Source organism: Dasypus novemcinctus, chromosome 3 (genome assembly GCF_030445035.2).
Source record: "Dasypus novemcinctus isolate mDasNov1 chromosome 3, mDasNov1.1.hap2, whole genome shotgun sequence".
Taxonomy (NCBI): domain Eukaryota; kingdom Metazoa; phylum Chordata; class Mammalia; order Cingulata; family Dasypodidae; genus Dasypus; species Dasypus novemcinctus.
This window is the reverse complement of record NC_080675.1, coordinates 40710360-40734187: the sequence shown is the minus strand read 5'-3', so window position 1 is coordinate 40734187 and position 23828 is coordinate 40710360. Positions and strand designations below refer to the sequence as shown.

Genomic DNA, 23828 nt, shown 5'->3' with positions numbered 1-23828 from the left:
TCCTAGATCAGGTAATATATCAAGTTATTTTTATCTCTTAAAATATAAGGATCCTACATTATGCTCAATAACATCTTTTTTTTTTTTCTTTTTTAAACATTCATCACTAGAAAAGGCTGAGAAAGAACTTTGTATTATCAGGACTTACATATTGGCAGGAATCACTTTTTTACCATATTTTTTTTACCATAAAGAGGTAGGTATTTCCTACCTCTTTTTAAAAATCCTCTATCTTGAGGCAGTAATGATAAGGTAAATGAGTTGCATTGATTAGCATATACATTAGAATTTGATAATGAAAATAGTACAAAAATAGTTTCTCTTGTGGCATTCTTCACCTTAATTTTTTATTTCTTAGCCTTTCAGAATGAGCATGTTTATTATAACTCTGCCAGTGTGTGTCCCAGAGCTCGGTTGTGTCATCTGGTCACTATTTACAGGCAGTTCACATTTTAGGTCATGGCATTTGGGCCCTTGGTTTCCTTTGTTTAGGTTGCTGCTTCAAGGAGTCCATTGCATTTGTTAGCAGACTTATCCGTAGATTTGAACACAAAATCTGGCCTCTTAGACTTTAGTTTGCTGCAGTTTCATGTTGTACTTCGTGTTGTGCTAATGTGTGAATCTGTTGCAGGTGAACTTGGAAGGCAGAGTCTGTCCTCTGTCACTCCTACAAATGGCCTCCCCAAGTGGCCTCTGTATCTTGGTTCGCTTGCCCAAACTGATCCATGGAGGAAAAACATTACCAAAAACATTGTTGGACATTTTGGCAGATGGCACCATTTTAAAAGTTGGAGTGGGATGTTCAGAAGATGCCAGCAAGCTTCTACAGGATTATGGCCTCATTGTTAAGGGTTATGTGGACCTTCGATACCTAGCCATGAGGCAGAGGTACGGTTTGTATGAGTGCTGGATACCTGTAGTCATGGGGCAATTAAGATTTGTAGATTACTGGGAATCATTAATGAAACATTGGAAATTTTTTCGGAAAACTAGAGGCTTCTGAGATGCATATTGAATTTGTGAGGAGACATTCCAACTTCTGAGAAAACTTTACCTAGTCTTTTTTAAATGGAACACTAATAAGGTATCTCTGTAAGCTACAGATTATAAACAGATGGCCTTGCAGGTGAAATTTGGGCTACCGGTGATTCCCCCCTCCCCATATAAGATTTCTATGAAATTTTTATTTTAAATCCAGAAGATTTAATGGAAAAATCTGTATTTTTGCCTTCTCTTAGAAAATTAGATTATGTGACTACACTGGCTCCAAAGTTCTAGATGGCAACAATTGACTAGGTAGTGGTTGTTCTCTTAGATGAGCATGCTTTATTCAATTTGCCAGAGTTGGCACCACTTCCACTGTAACCCTGACCTATCTTGTAAACCTTTTGCGTTTGCACCCTCTCCTTTAGGTCAAACCCCTCCTTTGACTGGGAGGAAGAGTTCTATTCCTGTGAAAATTTTATTACAACTTGCTTTGTTAAGGGGTCACAATTAGCTTCTTACATATATATACAGGTCCTGGTTTATAAATAACATGTCCTGAAACACAACCTCTCTCCCTGCCTCAGATGCCACTGACACTAAAAGGTTGTAGGTAGGATTTGATTAACTAACTAACAGGACTGATTAAAATCTGTGTTTACCATAACTTTTTAGTATACAACGAAATTTTATTTTAATTTATTAGTTTGGTTTATGTAAGTAAAACGCTTATAAGGATACATTTTTTTTCAAGTAGTATGTTAAAATAAGTGCTATAAAAAATTAAAGTACTGTAGAAGTATTTAGAGTATAGAAGCAGAAGCTGCCTTTCATCAGGCCTTCCTCCCTTGCCACCACCTCTCCACAAGCGCCCGCTGTTGCTCTGTGCTGTCAGAGACAGTGTATAGAGTGGCTAAGAGTCAGCTCTCAAGCGGACTGCCTGGATGGGCATTGCCACTTACCAGCTATGTGACCCTGGGCAAGGTACTGAACTTTGCTGTTCCTCAGTTTCCTTGTCTGTAAAATAGAGATAATTATGTTCCCATCGCATAAGGTTGTTTTGATGGTTAAATGAGTTAAACTATGAAAAGAACTTAGAAACAGTATTTGGCATATAGAGAGTACTGTGTAGTTTTAACCGTTACTGTCATCATCACCACAGCCACCTTGAACACAGCATCATCTGATTGGTTTGTCCTTCCTGATCACTTTCTATGCATTTACAGTCTTCTCTACGAAAATACAGAAATTAGAGGTATGCTGAATTCTCTTTTTGGCTAAATACAGAATGGTCAAGGGTCAAACTAAAAATTTGGCCAAGGCTGAATATTACCATGAATTTCTCTGAATATCAGAATGAAGCTGAAATTTTATTAAAATTTTAAAATTCTCATTATTAAACATCTAAGTAGTAAAATTTCAAATTTTTGACACTATAGTACAAGAAGTTTTTTTTTTCTTTTAACAAATATTTGTTTATTTATTTATTTTATTTCTCTCCCCTTCCCCCCCATTGTCTGCTCTCTGTGTTCATTCGCTGTGTGTTCTTCTGCGTCCACTTGTATTATCAGGCAGCACTGGGAAACTGTCTCTCATTTTTGTTGCATCCTCGTACTGCGTCAGGTCTCCATGTGAGCGGCGCCACTCCTGGGTGGGCTGCGCTTATTTCATGCAGGGCAGCTCTCCTTGCAGTGTGCACTCCTCGTGCGTGGGGCTTCCTTATGTGGGGGCACCCCTGCATGGCATGGCACTCCTTGTGCGCAGCAGCACTGTGCATGGACCAGCTCATCATACAGGTCAGGAGGCCCTGGGTATAGAACACTGGACCCTCCATATCGTAGGCAGACACTCTATCAGTTAAACCACGTCCACTTCCCTAGTACAAAAAGTTTGACATCATGGTACAAGAATTACACTTAGCGCTATTAGCTACTAGATTGCTTCTGATGTTTGCCTGTGAAGAGTAGTTGTTAATTTTGACTGATTTTGAGGAGAGGTGGTTGTGGTTTTTTTCGTAATGCTGTATTCTTTACTTCATATTCTTTATATTTTTTATTACTTTTTTTTTTTAAGATTTATTTATTTTTCTTCCCTTCCCCCCTCCCAGTTATCTGCTCTCTGTGTCCTTTCGCTCTGTGTTCTTCTGTGTCTGCTTGTTATGCAGCACCAGGAGTCTGTGTCTCTTTTTGTTGCATCATCTTGCTACATTAGCTCTCCGTGTGTGCGGTGCCACTCCTGGGCAAGCTGCACTTTTTTCACACGGGGCTGCTCTCCTTGTGGGGGCACACTCCTTGTGTGTGGCACTCCCCTCCAGGGGGACACCACTGCATTGCATGGCACTTCTTGCATGCATCAGCACTGCACGTGGGCCAGCTCACCATATGGGTCAAGAGGCCCTGGGTTTGAACCCTGGACCTCCCATATGGTAGGTAGACGCTCTGTCCATTGAGCCAAATACGCTTCCTTTTATTACATGTTAATGAAAGGTGATTTATTATAGAGATTTTTTTTAAAGATTTATTTATTTCTTCCCCCTCCCTCCATTGTCTGCTCTCTGTGTTCATTTGTATTCTTCAGTGTCTGCTTGTATTCTCATTAGGTGGCTCCAGGAACTGATCCTGGAACCTTCTGGAGTGGGAGAGAGGTGATCATTCTCTTGCACCACCTCAGCTCCCTGGTCCACTGCGTCCTTCATTGTCTCTCCCCTGTGTCCTTTTCTGTTGCGTCATCTTGCTTTGTCAGCTGTCTGTGTGGGCCAGCTCACCACACGGGCCAGGTTGCCTTCACCAGGAAGCCCTGGGCATCGAACTCTGGACCTCCTACATTGTAGATGGGAGCCCAACCATTTGAGCCACATCTGCCTCCCTATTATAGAGATTCTTATGCATGATTTTGGAATATTGTGTAAATTTTTTCTTAATTAAAAAAATTTTTTATTGAAATTATCATTTATACATGAATATATATTATCAATAAGTATATAGTAAAATCTGTGAACTTACAAAACAAATATGCATGATATCACACAGGGGTCCCATACATCACCGCACCACCAACACCTTGTATTGCTGTAAAACATTTGTTACAAATTATGAAAGAATATCATCAAAATCTTACTACTAAGTATAGTCTATATCTTATATTTGGTATATTTTTACCCCAACCCACCCTATTATTGTTTTTTAATATATTTTTATTACAGAAGTTATGAACTTAACACAATCATGCACATGTGTAGAATTCCCATACAACATCCCTTCACCCACACATCACACTGTGGCAGAACATTTGTTACAGATTATGAGATAGTATCAGACTATGGTCACCAACCGTGGTCCACAGCGTACATTTGGCACACTTTTTCCATACTTCCCCATTATTAATACAGTACATCTTTGACACAGATGCATGAATATTACAGTATTTCTGTTAACCGCAGTCTATAGGTCATACCAATTATATTTTTTCCATGCTTCTCCACATTCCCACCACCCTGCAATAGTGATATACATCTGCTCTAGCTCACAGAAGGACACACTTCCATCTGTACCATCAACCACAATTTCTCATCTACCTCTGGATTGACTGTTATTCAGTCCCTAGAGTATTCTCTAGCTTTCTTTCGCTTGACATTTACATCCCTATACTACCCTTTCCAGCCACATTCCCATTTATAAACCAGCTACTGCTCACTATAATGTGTTACCATCAACCCTATCCATTTCCACACTTTTACAGTAAAGTTAATTAAAACTTCTTCATACATTAAGCATCAGTAGTCCTTCTAGTCCTCCTCTTATCATCTTATAACCTATACTCTAGGTTTTAACTCCATGCATTTATTCTTTACATTTAGTTAATATTAATGAGACTATGCAGTATTTGTCCTTTTGTGTCTGGCTTACTTCACTTAGCATAATATCTTCAGGATTCATCCATGTTATCATATGTATCCCAATTTCATTTCTTCTTACTACAGCATAGTATTCCATCGTTCGTATCTACCACATTTTGTTTATCCATTCATTGGTTGATGGACACTTGGGTTGCTTCCATCTTTTGGCAATTGTGAATAATGCCACTATGAACATTAGTGTGCAGATGTCTTTCGTGTCACAGTTTTCTGTTTGTCTGAATATATTCCTAGTAGAGGAGTGGCTGGATCATATGGCAGTTCTGTATTGAGCTTCCTGAGGAACTGCCAAACTGTCTTCGACAGGGGCTGCACCATTTTACAGTCCCACTGTAGTTAAATTTTAAAGTGGTAAAGTTGGCATTTTGTCTTTTCAAGACATGTAAAACCTTCCCAAATATGACATTACAAAAAAAAAAAGACTGATAACCTAAATGTAACTAAATAACTGAAATTAAATACTGGGGAGATTGATTTCAATAAATATGGAATATCTATCCTAGACTACACAGCTGTTCAAAAGAATGAAAGAAGTACATTTGTTTTTACTGTCATGGAAGGCGGTCTGTGATACATTAAGTAAAGAATGCAAGTTGCAGAAAAAAAACAAATAAAAAGAAATAACATAAAACTATACTCCCCTGTCTAACCATCTGTTTTTTTGTGCATAGTGAAAGTCTGGAGGGGGCCACACCATATTATTAAGAGTGGTTATTCCTGAGGAGTGGAAGTGTGGAAGGGTGGGAATGTCTCCTTTTTACCCATTATACCTCTCTCTTGTTTGAACTTTTAATAACAAGCATTCATTACTTTTGTGATTTTTAATAAGCCAGAGTTTTTATGTCTCCCCCAAATCCTTAATTTACATTAATTGAACCAGGACCTTTTGTATTTTACATTTACTTTTTGTACTTTTAGTTTGTGTCATGTTTTGGGCAAAATGAGATCCATTAGTTTACTGCTTGCTTTGTAAGGAAAGACTTCCTTTTTAAAATTCTTGCAATAATTTCATTTCCTACAGTATCAGAGAATATTGCATGTTGCAATGCTGAATGTGAACCTTCAACTCCAAGCTTTCTCCTCGTCTCCCACTTGGTGACCAAGAAGTCAGCTCTGCTTTTGTAGACCAATGTTCTTTATCTGCACTTATCTCTTGGTAGGAGTCTCCAGTCCTTGGACAAACTAAAATTTTCACCACCCTGGAGCTATTTTAATCAGAAGGTGTTCAAAGATCAGAATGAATAGGTTATTATTTGGTTTTATTGTACCTTCCCTGCCTTAGTGAAATAGACTTTTTTTTTTTAATTTATTTTTATGTATTTCTCTCCCTTCACCTTCTTGTTGTCTGCTCTCTGTGTCCACTTGCATTCTGGTCAGCAGCACGGATAATCTGTGCTCTTTTTGTTGCGTCATCCTGTGTGTACAGTGCCACTCCTGGATGGGCTGCACTTTTTTTGCACAGGGCGGCTCTCCTTGCGGGGTGCACTCCTTGTGCATGGGGCTCCCCTACACTGCCCCTGCGTGGCAGTGCACTCCTTGTGCTTGGCAGCACTGTGTGTGGCCCAGCTCAGCACACGGGCCAGGAGGTCCTGGATTTGAACCCTGGACTCTCTATATGGTAGGCAGATGCTGTATCAGTTGAGCCACATCCGCTTCCCTAGCCTTATTTTTTTTTAATTTGAAAAGTAATAGATGAAGAGTAGCAGATTCAAATATAGAAGAGTGTAAAGAAGAGATAAAATCACGTGAAACTCCACACTCAGAGTGAATATCACCACCGACATTTGATTAATGTCCTTCTAGTTATCTCTTTTTGCTTCCTCTCACACATACCTAGAATCACATATACACATTTGTTACTTAAAATATATTTAACGTAAATGGGACCATAGTGTATGTTTTATTTCATGGAATTTTTTTAACTTAATGTCATGCACATCTTTTCACATTAATAAATATAGATATCCACTCCTATTTTTAATAGCTATATGGAATTTCATTGCATGGATATTTAACCAGTCATCTATTGATGGGCATTTCGGTTGTTTCCAGTTCTTTGCCACTATAAATAGTGCTGCAGTGAAGACCTTTTACATGTGTTTGTCCTTAGGTTGAATTCTTAGAAGTGGACTTGCTGGATTGGAGAACTTTCATATTCAAACATATTTTCTTTAAAAATTTTGATAGCTATTTATTGTTAAACTGTTTTCCATAAAGTTTTTAAGAATGTACATTTCACAAATTTTAGCTTAATTGCCTGATTCTTCATACTCCACCTATGCTAGCTATTTTTTAAAAATCTTTGCAATATAATAGTTGAGAAATTGTGTATTATTTTTGCTTTATTTTCTTTGATTTCTAATGATTGAATATCTTTTCATCTGTTTATTAGCCATTTATATAGTCTTTTTAAGATTGCCTGTTACTCATATCCTATATCCATTTTTTTAAAAGATTTATTTATTGCCCCATCTCCCTTCCCCTCCCTTCCCTCTTCCCTTCCCCCTCCCTCCATTGTCTGCTCTCTGTGTCCATTCACTGTGCTTTCTTCTCTGTGTGCTTCTGTTCTCACTAGGCGGCTCCAGGAACAATCCTGGGACCTTCTGGAGTGGGAGAGAGGCAATCATTCTTTTGCACCACCTCAGCTCCCTGTTCTGCTACGTCTCCCATTGTCTCTCTTCTATGTCTCTTTGTTGTGTCATCTTGCTGGTGCCAGCACTCCTGTGTGGGGTGGCACTCCCGCACAGGCCACACTCTGTGCGGGCCAGCTTGCCTTCACCAGGAGGCCCCAGGCATTGAACCCTGGACCTCCCATATGGTAGATGGGAGCCCAACTGCTTGCACCACACCTGCTTCCCTATATCCTTTTTTGATACATGATTTTATTCATTTTTTATAGAAACAATTTGCCCTATACTGGGCTTAGCCTGAAATCACTTGCTGAGACTGTTTTGAACTTTCGACTCGACAAGTCCCTTCTACTTCGTTGCAGCAACTGGGATGCTGAGACTCTTACTGAGGACCAGGTATTTCTTATTGGAGTAGATGAAGAATTCATTACTTCTTATGTATAATTGCTTTTCAAAGTCTAATCCTCAAATATGATAGAAGTACTAGGCTGAGATGCCTTAAAGTAAGATTTATTGTCCAGTGATACTCAAGATAAGTAGCCTATAATATAGATGCCAATAAAATATTAATAAAAGATTAAAAGTCCCTATTTTTTTCTTGAGCACTTACTATATGCTAGGCATTTCAAAAAATGTAATTTTAAAAATCATGAATACAAATGCATAATTTAAAATCCATAGTGTTATAAGATTTCTTTCAAGACATAACACTTCCCTGCCTTACCTCTCCCCATACTTAATTCCTCTTCCTTCTCAGAGGCAACCATTTTTATTTCTTTCTGGTAATTACCATTTCTTTTTCTGGTAAGTACCATTATATTTCTAAATTATGTGCAGATATTGCTCTTTCTTATTTTTTTTTTTAATTTGTAGATTTTGACATCTTACTATGGAAGATAAGATTTAGTGCTCTTACAATTCCCCCACACCTAAACACTCCCTTCCCCATATTCCCAATATTGGTAAATCATTTTTTATTAGCTCATTATCCCATATATTGGTATTATTTATAGCTGAGCCACAGAGTAAACTGTTTCTTTTCCTTTTATAGCTTTTGTTTTCCCAGGAGTAATCATTTATATTTTTGTTTGCTTAGTTTTCTATATACCTATTCAGCCCCAGGCTCCTTAACAGAACTGTAGATCTCCTCTGTGCTGGTTCAGAAATATCAGTTCCATTGGAGCCATCCCCCTTAGAGCTCTCTGTCATCCTGCTTCTCTCAGGACTGATTGAATTCCAGGCCTGCTGTCCATCTCTCCACCTGGAATTTGTATTTACCATCAGCCTGGGAATTCCCTTTACCTTTCTTCTATAATAAATTCTGTTTTATAGATTACATGTCTTTTTCCTTTCTTATTTTGGTGGAATACATATGTAATAGCTTTCTGAGAAAGGGAGCATGGAAGTTAATTTATTACCCCCTGCATGTCTGAAAATATATTTGGCCTCCCTCTCTCTTAACCACTTGTTTGGCTAAGTGTAGAATTTTAGGTTAAAAATCATTTTCCTTAAGAGCATTGCTCATTATCTTTTAGCTTCTAGTGTTGACTTGTTTTTTCTCTGGAAGATAGTCTTTTTATCCTTAGTTTTTTCAAATACATCGTGATATATATTAGTGTACGCCATTTTTCATTCATTGCACAAGAATTCATTGAGTCCTTTGAATCTGGAAGCTCATGTCTTTCAGTTCAGGAAGTTCCTCTCAGACTGTTTCTTTGAAAATTTCCTATCTTTTTTTCTGTTTCTAGAAGAAGAGATGTTGGACCTTTAAACTGATCCTCTGATTTTTTAAAATTTTCTGTCCTGTTTTCCATCTTTGTCTTTTTTGTTTTACATTCTGGGAAATGTCCTCAAGTTTATCTTCCAATATTTGTATTGAATTTTAATTAAAAGAGCTCCTTGGCCTTTTCTGAATACTCTTTTTTTTTTTAAATTATCTTATTTTAAAATAATTTGATACATACATAAAAGTCACAAGGGGAGTGCAAGAATTCTCTTATCTCCTTAAACCAGATTTCCCAATTGTTAACATTCACCATACCCATTCCTTCTCTCTCTCCCTTTCTGTTACTTTTTCTGATCAATATGAGAGCAAGTTGTAGACATGATGCCATATCACTTAAGTGTTTCACTGTGTATTTCCCCCAAACATGTATGTTCTTCTATAACCTTCATGCAGTCCTCCCAATCAGAAAACTAATATTAATACAGTATAATTTTAAAACACAGAACTCATTCAGATTTCACCAACTGTCTGAACAATGTCTCCATTTTCTTTCTGGTCCAGAATCCTATCCAGCATCATACATGAATATTCATTTTAAAAATAGCTTTCTGTTTTTGTGTAATGGATATAATCTCTTCTCTGATTTGTGTATTAAAGATTTCTGAAGTTTCCTTCTGCTCCCTGCATTGCTTCTTTTTCTTCTGAATTCCTTTTTTATAAAATGTTTGTTTTGGTCTCTGTCTTTCAAGTCGAAGTTTTCTCTTAAAGGTTTAAATACTTGGCTGTCCATTCATATTTTAAAAGGAGGCATTGTGGAGCTGGTATAGCTCAGTGGTTGGGCTTCACCACTGGTGCATTGAGGAGGTACCAGGTTCCATCCCCCGTACCTCCGTAAAAAGAAAAAAAAAGAGGCATTAAAAAGCTGATGGGATCCATCACCTGATGAGTGAATAAATAATATATATATACATACAATGGAATATTATTGGCAATAAAAAGGATACATGCTACAACATGGATGAACCTTTAAAACGTTATGCTTAGTAAAAAGAGACATTCACAAAAGACCATACATTGTCTGATTCCATTGATATGAAATACCCAGAATAGGCTAATGTACAGAAACAGAAAGTAGATTAGTGATTGCTTAGGGCTAGGGGAACTGGGGAGAAATGGGAGATAACTTCTAATGGGTACTATGTTTCTTTTGGGGGTGATGAAAATGTTCTAAAAGTGATTGTGGTGATGGTTGCACAAATCTTGTCAATATACTTTTAAAAAAACACTGAATTTCGCACTTTGAATAGGCGAATTGTATACTACATGAACTATATCTCAATAAAGCTGTTATCAAAAAAAAAATTTGATCGGAAGTGGCAGCTACATGCAATGTGTAATTCTTTATTGGATCTGATCTTGAATCAGGGATCTTAAATCCTGAAACACCTTTAAAAGACATTTGGACACAATGCAATAGAACTCTATATTAGCTAATGTTCTGTCAGTGTGTTATATCAGCATTAAAGTTCTTGGCTGTGATAATCATGTGATTATGGAGGAGAGTGTCCTTGTTCTTAGGAGATACAGGTGGAAGTATTTAGATGCAACCTAAAATGCGTTCAGAAAAAAAAAGTGAGCATGCAGTATATAGATTACAAAGAAAAAAACCGAATGTAATAAAATGTTGACAATTATAAATGTAGTTGAAAAGTATATGAATGTCCATGTATCATTATTTTAACTTTTCTATAGGTTTAAAAACTTGAAAATAAAAATTTAGGGTTGAGTGGGGAAAGTTAATTGCTACCAACTTTGAAACCAAATCTGTGATCGGTAATATGTGAATTCAGAATTTCCACTCTCATTAATCATTTTTTAATTTTAATTTTGCATATTTTTATTCTATTTATAAATATATTTAATGAGATTTTAGAAAATGAAGAAAATAAAATTTTAAATTTGACGTAAATTAGCATAGCACGTATGGCCAGGGCTTTAGGACCAGTGGGCTTCATTGTCAGTATCTACGGGTTATAATCAAATGTCAATAACTGTAAATCTTTTCTCTCAGGCTACTTAGTTTTTCCAGAGATGAGTCTTCTAGTCTTCTGTTTGAGAGATATAAGTCCCCTGCCTATGTTCTGGTAGCAGAGAAGGGAAAGGGGCTGGTAGGCTTATCATTCACTATGTACGCTTTTGCAATATACCCTTTTTTTCAGTGGCGTTTTATCCTTGGTTGTATCTGGTATCACAAAGCCTAGATCCTCTGTGGTTTAACTGTTCAACTCTTTAAATTTCTGCTCTTCTTTAGGGTAGGGATGTTGTAATTGCATGGCTTTGTAATGTAAGAGAGGAGATCTGGAGTTGTAAGTGTTCTTTATAGAGACATTCACTTAATCCTCTTGTTTTCACCCTTACTAGTAAGCTTGCAGTCAGAGATGCCTGGTGCCTCCCAGTCCTTAGCCTTTCAGGTCTCTGTAGCTCAAATTGACTTGTTTTTTGGCTTACCATTCTCTATAGGCTTTTCTAGTATGCTTAATCAGTTACCACTTGTTCATTCTTCCAAAATGTTAATGGAAAGATTATTAATACTTAGTATCTTCAGGTTTATATTATCCTTTGACAGAGTTTTGTATTAGGAATTAAATTATCGAGTTTGTTCTCTATACTCTTTCTGATGCTGTGTTCTTGAGTAAGTTACTTCTTTTTTGCCTTGGTTTCTTTGTCTTTTTTTAACAGCTTTATTGGGATATAATTTATATACAATAAAATTCATACATTTAAGCATGTCTTAGCATATTTACAGAGTCATGCAGCCATCACCACAATCAATTTTAGAACAATTTCATTACCTATTACCCATTAACACTCTTTCCTATTTTCTCCAATTTCCTTAGGGCTAGGTAACCACTAATCTATTTTCTGTCTCTATAGATTTGCCTATTCCAGACATTTCATATAAATGGAATCATATAATATGTGGTCTTTTGTGACCAACTTCTTTTATTTGGCATGTTTTTGTGGTTCATCCATTTATCAGTCCTTCATTCCTTTTCATTACCAAATAGTATTCTATTGTATGGATGTACCACAGTTTGTTTATCCATTCCTTAGCTGATGGACTTTTGGGTTGCTTGTGTTTTTTATTATTATGAGTAATGCTGCTGTGAACATTTGTGCACAAGTTTTTATGTGGATGTATATTTTCATTTCTCTTAGGTATGTACTTAGGAGTGAAATTGCCTGTTCATGTAGTAACTCTATGTTTAGTCATTTGAGGAACTGCTTTTTTCAAAGTGCTGTTTTCACAGTCTCTATACCATTTTATATTCCTTCCAGCAATATATAAGGGTTCCAGTTTTTTACATCTTTGCCCCACTTGTTATTGCCTGTCTTTTTGAATAGAGCCATCCAAGTGGGTGTGATATTATATCTCATGGTGGTTTTGATTTGCATTTCCCTAATGACTAATGGTATTGAGCATCAAATGTGCTTATTGGCCATTTATACATTGAGGCATCAGCAAGGCTGTATGTATTCCCAAAGTCTGTAACACTCTGGGTACTGGCTCTTAGCCATTCTTGGGGGTTCCTTGGCTCTGTAACCCTGCCTTATGTCACATGGTGATGTTCTCTCCTTTCTTTCTCCTTGTGACTTTTGATATGAGATTCATATTTGAAACCTGTTTGTTTTATTTTCAACATCTTAATTGGGATAGCAGGTCATTTCTGATTGGTAGTCACACAGGCCTCTTAATGAGTCTTGGTTTCAGTTGCTTTAGAGGATGAGTGAATTCCATGTAGTAATTGTCAGATCTTTGTTAACTACCGTCTCTCCAAACTTGAGAAAAATCTTTCTGGCTGGTTTGGCAGCAGACAAAAAGAAACTCCACTGTTGTGTATAAATCAGTATTTTTTAAACATTTAGAGTAATACATTATTTTGGCTATTTTAGTTAAAAGCATACACAGGGAATGTGAGTTCATTTTACTATCCTATTTACTGTTGTATAATTTGAAATCTTTCATAATAAAAACTTTTTATAAAGTACATGGTGCCTAGGTTTTTTTGTACATTTTGAATTAATATCCTCAAAGGTCTCTATTGTCTTTGTGATTGACTTTGAAGCGTGCTCTCTTTGGTTTGCCTCCCAGATTCCACTGATCTCTAACTTTTCTCTTCAGGTAATTTATGCTGCCAGGGATGCCCAGGTTTCAGTGGCTCTCTTTCTCCATCTTCTTGGATACCCTTTCTCTAGGAATTTGACTATAGAAGAAAACGAAGGCTGCATTGGTTGGAGAAAAGTCTTGGAGAAATGCCTGGATGTGGTAGACATCCCATTCCGAAGCAAAGGAATTAGCAGATTGAGAGAAGAGATTAATGGGGAAGCAAGTGAATCTCAGCAGAAGCCAAGAAATAAGAGGAATAAGAATGGTGGGATGGTGCCAGGCAACGACCAAGGGAGAGACCCCAGAAAACATAAAAGAAAGCCCCTGGGGGTTGGCTATTCTGCCAGGTAACTGATTTATTCCCTAACATGGAGTAGGTAGCCCAGTCTCCAATGAAAGGTGTGATGTTTCACCTTGGGTCTGGGGAGACAGCTTGTGGGAAGATGGCAGAGGCTCTTCAGGCTTTAATTTTACTTTCAGTCACATTTGGAGGTGTTCTTAAATTTATTTGTGTATTTTTTTTTTCCTTTGCCCTGTCTTTTGCTTTTTTTCTTTTGACACTTAAAAGTAGAAATGAGGGGAGCTTAGTCCTATTCCTAGCTATGTCACTGACCCTGATGTGACTTTAGATCTGTAACTTCTCCACTATAAATAGGGGTATAATTATTATTCCGTGTTTTTTTTTTCAGGATAGCTATGAAAATGAATAACATGCTTCATACTTTTCAGAGAAATGCATCATTTGATTCCTTGTCTATTTGATATTTGATTATTTAGATCAGTATCCAGCTCTAAACCATTGAGAATTTCCTGTACCATTACACCTCCATTGCAGAAATAACTGATAAGTTCTTTGGAGTGGAAGTTTGGTCTCTGTGGCAAAGTGCCTTTAGGTATTGGTTGATTAAATCAAAGCAAATATTGCATGAGCCAGGAATAAATCCACATGGCCCTCATTTTTAAGCTTGAACTTCTTTACTTTTAATTTACTTTGTTTAATCCAATGATTACTCTATAGGGCAGATTTCTTGTTGCTCTTTTCCTGTATGCTTTCATAGAGCTATGTAAATTCACTGCTAAAGTCCCAATCCATAAATATAAAAACTAAAGGCATACACTATATAATTCTTTTTTTTTTAGGAGATACCAGGGATTGAACCTGGGATCTCGTACATGTGAAGTAGGTGCTCAACCACTGAACTACATCCGCTCCCCTCTAATTCATTTTTTAAATTTATTATTATTTTTTAAAGATTTATTTTTATTTATTACTCTCCCCTTCTCCCCCCCCCCCCCCATTGTCTGTTCTCTGTGTCTTTTTGTTGTGTGTTCTTCTTTGTCCGCTTCTGTTGTTGTCAGCGGCATGGGAATCTGTGTCTCTTTTTGTTGCGTCATCTTGCTGTGTCAGCTCTCCGTGTGTGCGGTGCCATTCCTGGGCAGGCTGAACTTTCTTTTGCGCTGGGCAGCTCTCCCTATGGGGCGCACTCCCTGTGCATGGGGCTCCCCTACGCGGGAGACACCCCTGCATGGCACGGCACTCCCTGCGCACATCAGCACTGTGCATGGGCCAGCTCCACACGGGTCAAGGAGGCCCCGGGTTTGAACCGCAGACCTCCCATGTGGTAGACGGACACCCCAACCACTGGGCCAAGTCCACTTCCCTCTAATTCATTTTCAGTCTCTTTCCTAACTCACTGCACATAGAATGTTTCTTGCCCTATTTTTTTTCCCCATCATAATAGGTCATTTCGGCCCTAGCGGAAGAATAGCTTGGGTCACTTAGAAGAGATCATTGGAGGGTAACTGATACCTTTACCAGTAGTTTTCAGTTTGAGATTTATCTCTCCCTTGCAGAAAATCACCCCTTTATGATAACTGCTTTCTCCACGCTCCTGATGGACAGCCCCTCTGCACTTGTGATCGAAGAAAAGCTCAGTGGTACCTGGACAAAGGCATTGGAGGTTTGAGATTCAGCTGTCATATTTTATCTGTAATTAGGTACATATGGGTACTGGCAGAGATAGGGGGTGAGATAAAGGAAAGGGGTAGATAGAAAAAAGGCAAAGAGACCTTGAGACACATGGGGACTGGGTTATTAAAAGCTCAGAAATAATGATCTCAGCCAGGACATGGTCTGGAGCAGAGAACAGTTAAAGTTTTGTTTCTTACCTGAGGGAGAGGTAGACAAACACTAAAGCCTCTTTTCTCTAAGAGCTAGTGAGTGAAGAGCCTTTTGTGGTCAAGCTACAATTTGAACCTGCGGGAAGACCTGAATCTCCAGGAGACTACTACTTGATGGTTAAGGAGAACCTGTGTGTAGTGTGTGGCAAGAGAGACTCCTATATTCGGTGAGTGTGGTTTGGGTTGCCCTGATAATCTCAGAGGGAATTGTCTTTGTAGCCACATGCAGGGCTCTCAGGGGCATTGGCTGAGTCTGCCCACTTTAGCTAAGAGGTTTATCCGTAGAGGACATCCCTATCTCCCTGAGAGCTTAGATACTCTGCCAACCTTGCCATAGTGACTCCTGCCCTTCTTAACCCTAGTTCTTAGTTTTTGTAGTGCAGCACTATTCTCAGTAACAGTCTGCCAACAAGAGAGTGGTCCCCTTTTCTTCATGAAGAACCGGAGACCAGTTCCTTCAGAAGCTGCTTTCCTCTCTGTATCCTTATAATCTTCCCTTGAGTGACTTACAAGCTTTCTGAGTCTTGGTACCATTCATGGAGTATCTAGATGACCTGAAGGCATATTCTGGGGTGAAGTACTATGTGATGTCAGGGTCCCTCAACAGTGATGGTGAGGCTTCCCACTGGTCCTGGATGCCTGGAGACGTGGGCTTTCTCCTGGTTCCTAAGGAGTAATTCACTTTCCTCAGTTCTCCCTCTGCAGTTGTAGCTGCCAAGAGTTGTTCCTGAGAAGTTGGTTCTTCTTATAAAATAATGGTGGATCTTGTTGAACCAGGGAAGTAATCTCAGAGTAAAGGATTCCTGAGATGAAGGAAACTGCCTCTTCAGTTCATCAGGCATCCAAAATTTCAAGAGTAGAGGTTACCCACTACATGCTTCGAGACAGTTGTTTTCCAAATGGCACAGGCCATTAGACTATTCCCCATGCCTCTGATACTTTTCTTTTTGTGAGCACAGCCAACTTCTCAAAGTTGTTACTGACCTCTCCCCATGCCTGGCCCCCATTGAAGCCTAACAGCAGGTGTTCTGCAATTACTTCAAGAAGAGAGGAGCCTAAGGCACAGTAGATAGGTGGGTCAAGTGTGGAACAGGCAGTATTACCTTTGTGTTTATCTCTGTTGGGTTGTGGTGCCCAAGACATCTCAGTCATGCTTAGGTGCAGACTAGAATCCCAATAGCCTGCTTCCTCGCTCTGTGTCTTATGCATTGATCCCTGCCTTTGGGATGGGCTTGTTCCAGGAAGAATGTGATCCCACACGAGTACCGGAAGCACTTCCCCATTGAAATGAAAGACCACAACTCGCACGATGTGTTGCTGCTCTGTACCTCCTGCCATGCCATCTCCAATTACTTTGACAACCATTTGAAACAGCAGCTGGCCAAGGAGTTCCAGGCCCCCATTGGCTCTGAGGAGGGCTTGCGCCTGCTGGAAGCTCCTGAGCGCCGACAGGTGCGTTCTGGGGCTAGGGCCCTGCTCAACGCAGAGAGCCTGCCTAGTCATCGAAAAGAGGAGCTGCTGCAAGCACTCAAAGAATTTTATAACACAGACGTGGTCACAGACAAGATGGTTCAAGAGGCGGCCAGCTTGGAGACCAGGTATGATGTACGATCCTAGTCAGAAAAGGGACTTGGGAAGTAACCCAGTGACATTAACCTTGACTACTTAGTGAGATTGCTTGCCAGAGAAGGGGCATTAGCTGCTAGGTGCTTGTCCCATTGATGGTCTGGTCACATAAGATACCATGGGTGTGGAATAGAACAATCTCTTTGAGACTTTCCTTGCTGTAGAGACTTGCCTTTCATGAAGTATCAATCCTTGACCCTTTGAGGCCATGCACTTAGGTCCAGTCACTTTCATGATTAGCACTAGAGTTCAAATGCAGAGGAGTTGCATCTTATGCAAAGGTAAATCATAAAATCAGCACATAAGATGGAAATTATAACATAAAATACTCTCAAATCTCTGAAATTGCCCTTGAAGTATAGTATATGTGGTTTTATATCTCTGGGAAGTGAGACCATTGGATTTATGTTTCCCATCTTACCTGCATTGAGTGGAATGTTGGGTAGAATTGCTATTAATATTTAAATTGCTTTTCTCTTTTTTCCTTCCTTCCTCTCTTTCTCCCCCGTCTCTGTGAGTATATAGCTGAATTCATATGACACAGTGTTTCTAAGTGAAAATTCAGTTTATGGTCTTGAGAAATGAATGAGCACATGACTCAGATGATAAGAACTCTGGGCTACTGGGTATAGTTTTGCTTCCCAATGGTCCCATTTTTCAGCAGTACTAAGGGTTGAAGTAATTGAACTGATAAGGTCACAAAACCCTGATAGTGATGCTGGATGTCTATAGTATTTTTGTTACCAAATTTTAAAAAACAAACTTTAAATTATAATTAGCAAATATTTATTGAGCAAATATTTATAGTTATACTGTATGTTGCCACACCAAGCTAATAAACTTTGCATAAATTGTTTTCATCTTTTATAACACTATGAGGTAGAATTTAGGTTTCTTACTGGTAACTGCTAATATTATAGCTTGCATTTTAAAAATCTTTCAAAGTTTTTTTTCTTATTGAATTTTATTCTCATAACTATTCTGTGAGGTAGTAAAATAGATGTTATTTTCCAGGTTTTATAATTAGATAGCCTGAGGTTAAAGTTAAGTTACTTGCCAAGGTCTTATTCCAAATTAGTGACACTGGCTTCTTTGCCTCATATCCAAATGTATTTTCCTAAAACAGCCAACTTCCCCTTTCTGCCACAGGCCTTTTAACAAATTCCTCTTGCTGACTTGGGTAGATAAATGCTAGCTAGACATGGATATCTAGAACTAAGAAGAACGGCTGTTTGGATAAAGATCAGCAAGTTAGTAAGACGCTAATTAGCTAAATAATAAAATATCTACAAATACCCAGAATGCACTAACACTGCTAGGCTGGTGAGTCTTGGGAGGGATCACTGACAGTGGGTTGTGGACACTGGGAGAGGAACTGAATCCACGGGACCTTCCTTGAGAAACATGATCGTTATTGATAGCAGGTGAAAGCACTGTTCACATGGTCTCAGAGAAAATTTTAAGGAAGGAAATTTTAGGACAGAGGTAGGAATTCAGATTGCCAGTAAACAGCACCAACTGCATACCTGAGCATCCATGGTAGCATTCCATTGTGACTGAAACGTTTCTCATGGATGTGGTTTGGCATTCTTATTGTGAGAAAGAAGGCACTAAAGAAATGTACCACTGTGCATTTTACATTCAGGTATTATATGTATCATGAAAATCTGGACACTTGGACTGATTTGATAGTGTCATATATGTATGCTGAACATAGTTCAAAATGAATAACTTAGAAGAACCATAAGCTGGTAACTCAGTTATCCATTTCTGACAACCGTAGAATAAATAAATGACTAACATTCTTCCCCTCATAAACCAGACAGAACTCTTCTTTTGGCATTATATAGTGACCTTCCCATAAGGACAGCTCAGAACTCCCAAATGCCTTCTGTTGGATTGCATGTAGTATGCCCACACTATTAAAAAAGGGGAAAAAAGGCAGTCTAACAACTGTTCCCCATGTACCCTTGTGGAAACCCCTTGATCTGCAGCATCTGTAGCTGTCTGTGTGCCACCCTGTGCTTGTTTCTCTCAGACCCTTTATACTTTGTGTCTCGGCAGGATTTCTAATGAAAATTACATTCCCCATGGGCTGAAGGTGGTGCAGTGCCATACTGAGGGTGGGCTGCGCTCCCTGATGCAACTGGAGAGCCGCTGGCGGCAGCACTTCCTGGATTCCATGCAGCCCAAGCACCTGCCCCAGCAGTGGTCAGTGGACCACAACCATCGGAAACTGCTCCGGAAATATGGGGAAGACCTTCCTATCAAGCTGTTGTGATCCTGCTTCCCTCACAGGTTAAGAAAGGAGGAAAGCTGGACCCAAGGCTGAAAAGTCATTTCTTCCCATTTTAATACATCAGTAATTGTCAAAGTCTTGGTGACACAACTCAGAATACTAGCCCATACTAATCCCAAGAGCAAGGCTTTCTTTTTAAAGGGAGGTTCTGGTTTTGACTTTTGGTTGGGCAGGGTCGGTGGTTTTTTCCCTTCCCTTTTATTTTATTTTTGTGGACAAGGGAGACCTTGGCCTTTATATTTACTCTCTCTCCTGCTTTCCATCTTCAGAGGGAAAATGAGATTCTCCCTTTTGCGACTTGTACAATATATGGGTTTCTGTCATGTATCAGGGGTCAATCCCATCAGGTTAGGACAGGAGAAAAATTTCTTCTAGAGGTTAGAGATGGGCAGAAGTAGTCAGGTTCATTTTCCCATAATTACAGTATCTTTGGCTGATGTCTTGCCTACAGCTCACCTGGCTGAGACCCATTCCATCTGGGTCTCTTTAGTTCATTTCACATATTTGAAAATGCTTCGCTGTACACATCCAGGATCAAAGCAGCAACTTCTTACTATATGATTCTACCATAAAGCTAGGAGGAATCCTATTCTGGAAATAAGTCTTCAACCGTGAGTGGGGCCAACAGAAGCATAAGCACCATCTCCTAAAAGAACTTTGGCAATTTGCTTAGCTTTTCCTCAAGCCGTTTGTTGCCTGCTTATTGCAGTCTTCCAGCCCAGAACTGCAAGGTGTTTTAGCTTAATCTTTTTCTGAGAGGAAGGTTATCCTTTTCAGAATCATTATCAGGTTCCTTTAGTGTTCTACATTCCATCAGATCTGCAGTACTGACCTCTTTTAACCACTTACTTCATTAAGTCATTTGGTCAGGTTGCAGCATGGGGGCTTCTATATCTCATCTCCTCTGAAGCCTAGGATGTCAACATCTGAAATGAGTTGATGATACTTAATATGTTTAGATATTCAAAATGGTGATGTCTTATATTTCAAAAGTTAGGTTACCACTTTGAGTATGAGATCAGCTTATTAATGATTATTAATTTTTCTAAATTATTAGGAAAACTCTCTTATTTTAAAAGATCTTAAAAAGCTTTAAAAAGAATTTTATAGGGGGAGCAGATTGGTTCAAGCGGTTGAGTGTCCACCTCCCACACAGGAGGTCCCAGGTTTGGTTCCCAGTGCCTCCTGAAAAAACAAAAGTAAACAACAAGCAAAATGGAGTAAAAAAAAAAAAAAAGAAAGAAAAAACCAGCTCAGGGAAGCTGATGTGGCTCAGTGGTTGAGCACCAGCTTCCCACATATGAGGTCCCTATTTCAAACCCCGGCCTTGGTACCTCAAAATAAATATACATAAGAATTTTTAAATTTTAAATTTTTTTTAAAAAAGGAATTTTATATTCAGAATCCAATAAGAACTCTATTTTGGAATTGTGCCCAAGTTGATAATGGTTGCTTTAACACTGATAAATAAAACTTATAAGCACAAGCCTTGCTGATTTTAACCTTAAACCTTTTTTCTTTGTAACTTTGTAAAATTGGTAATTATTCTTGGGGGAAGAGATATTTATCCCACAAGTCCCTGACCTGGGGCCATACCATGTGTGTATACACTAGATAGACCACACACACAGTGTATCATTGGCCTAGCAGGAGCAGCCTACAAATGGGTATGCATCCTGTGGTTTCTTCCTTTGCCCTTCATTCTCTCCCACTTATCCTCAAAAAGGTATTTCTAGGATCTAGGCTAGAGATCTTTGAAAATGCATAGTACTAGCCACTTTGGGGAATATATACCCAATGTATTTGGTTTTTATGGGGTAAATGCCTCAGTGACTATGCTTCATGGAGACCAGGGGTGGAAAAGAACTATAGAGATGGATGGATGAAAGGCACTCTTACTTAGTCATGGTATTTAGTCAGACATGCCACAAGATGGCACTCATGGATTTTACTTTTATATTCATTCCTGATGAGGTGACTTTTATACTGATTACTGAACATTACACATGACTTATGTTTCAGAATTTACTTAGCTGCCTTTGATTCATTTTAATAGCTTGACAAAATAATTTTCTTCTGAAACAAGGAAGTCGTGGTCTTTCTTTATCTTCCCCTCTGATCCTCATGCAAAGAGGTAAAAGAAAGATGGAAAAGATCTCTTAAGGTGCGGTGGTTGCTGTGCAAAAGGACTGTGGGTTCCTTACAATCCTCAGTAGGGCTTCCTGCAGAGGCCAGGAAAATATCCAGCGGTCACAGTAGAGGAAAATGACTGTGTCACACAAGACTTTTCATCCTTTTCAGAAGAGAATTGCTGTGTAGATCCGAATCTCTTTGTTCTCTGAGTCTACCTTGAACTTTAGCTGTCTTTTCCTACGGCTGACAATTGTTATTACAAATGGTTTTTAAGGTAGATACATTTAAAAAGAAATATTTATTGCTTTTTTCTGATATAATAAAGTAATATATGCTCATTAGAGAAGTGTCTAAAGAAATAATAAAAATCATGTTTCTTCTCTCCATCTAGAATAGAACTGACTTTTAGTGATATGTTCATAAATTTCTTTTCAGTATTTAAAAATGAATATATTGGGGAGTTGGGGTAGCTTAGTGGTTGAGTATTGGCATCCCACATATGAGGTCCTGGGTTCAATTCTGGGCCTGGTATCTTAAAAAAAAAAAAAAGCTTGTGTATACTATTTAAATAAAATTGAGTCATATATATGTATCTTGGTATCCAAAATAAATTTTCCCATATAACATGGTATCATAAGTAATTTCCTGTCTTTAAATCTTTGAAAATAGATTTCTAGTGGCTCTACTTTACATTTGTTATTCATTGCCACAATGAAAACTTTGCTCATTTCAGATCCATTGCTATGACCAATAGTGCTGTAATGAACATTCTCATGTACAAGTCTTGGACTATATCTTTGATAAATTTTATGGATAAATGCCTAGAAACTGGATTATGATGAGGGGGATTCACATTGTTGTAATGAGTACAAACTGATATCACCTTTTAGGAACTGGGCTGTTCATTTTTCCTTTCACCTTTTAGCTCCATTGTTCCATTGCACTTGCTGAGCTTCTTTGTGAGTAGCGGTGAGAGGAGAATGTCGTAGCAACAGCCCCTCTCAATGCTCCTTGATGGTTATGTTTACAGTTCCATCTTTTCTTTGCTTGCCCTCTGTTTCACATTCTTTCTTGCCTCATTTCTGCCTTACAGTTAATGTTTTATGGAAACACTCTTTATATTTGTTTTAAATAAAAATTTTTAAAAAATCAATTAAAAATAAAACAATTTTTACAATAAAGATTATAGACAAAATTTTTTTTTCTGATAGCCAAGCAATTCGTGATTTGTCATCCTGAAGTGAGCAAGGCACAATATTCAGGGATTTCTTGCTGCTTAACAGTGCAGCCATAAGTTATTTATTCTTATCTGTGTCACAGATAGAGATCAGGTGACAAAAATGTGTTCTGTTGATATAAAGCCACTTTAATCCCTCATTTTAAATTCTTAGTCTGGGCAGGCAGAAAAAGCTTTTATTCAGCTTCCTATTCTGCCTGTTAGTTTGGGGTCCTAACATTTGACTGTATGTTTACCCTGCCTTTCTAAGATTTTCATTAATGGATTTATTCATCCATCCTTTTTTTCCCTTTTTCTTCCCTTCTTTGTATCTCATCCTCATGAGATACATCCTCATGAGGGGTATCACTTCTTTCTCTTAAAGGAGGTAGTTTACTAAATATAGGAGGTCCAGGGTTCAAACCCAGGGCCTCCTGGCCCGTGTGGTGAACTGGCCCACACGTAGTACTGCTGCAAGCAAGGAGAGCCATGCCACGCAGGGGTGTCCCCCGCGTAGGGGAGCCCCACGCACAAGGAGCCGCCCCGCGCAAAAGAAGTGCCCAGGAGTGGCGCTGCACACACAGAGAACTGACACAGCAAGATGACACCACAAAAAGAGACACAGATTCCCTGTGCCACTGAGAATGCAAGGTGACACAGAACACACAGCGAATGGACACAAGAGTGCAGACAGTGGGGGGGGGGGGGTGGTGAGGGAGAAGGGGAGAGAAATAAATAAAATCTTTAAAAAAATTTCTTATGAATAATAAATAAAATATGTAAGCCTCAAATACTTTTATTTTGAAAGTCATCAATTTTCAGGTATTTACCAAATTAATAACAAATAAGGAAGCTAAAATAAGAAGGGAAGTACCTTCTTCCCTTCCCTAGTCTTGGGGCAGTTTCTCATTAGGTGGTGGAGCAGAGATGACATGCTGCCAAATGGCCCACT

The 23828-nt window shown here is 38.7% G+C and overlaps 1 protein-coding gene across 11 annotated transcripts in view; it reads left to right on the top strand.

Moving 5' to 3' along the window:
• LOC101442922 (polypeptide N-acetylgalactosaminyltransferase 16) overlaps positions 1–23828 on the top strand; it is a 149744-nt gene that overhangs the window by 21492 nt on the left and 104424 nt on the right. For 8 of the 11 annotated variants that reach the window (XM_058293213.2, XM_058293217.2, XM_058293219.2 and 5 more), the window contains 7 exons: positions 632–888; positions 7797–7923; positions 13437–13768; positions 15276–15382; positions 15634–15769; positions 16844–17200; positions 19293–22289. In XM_058293213.2, coding sequence (XP_058149196.1) covers positions 632–888; positions 7797–7923; positions 13437–13768; positions 15276–15382; positions 15634–15769; positions 16844–17200; positions 19293–19509 — 1533 coding nt within the window. In that variant the 3' untranslated portion in view covers positions 19510–22289. Of the gene's footprint in view, positions 1–631; positions 889–7796; positions 7924–13436; positions 13769–15275; positions 15383–15633; positions 15770–16843; positions 17201–19292; positions 22290–23828 lie in introns of those variants that run through there. The other 3 variants (XM_058293214.2, XM_071213843.1, XM_071213844.1) reach the window with 2 other exon arrangements.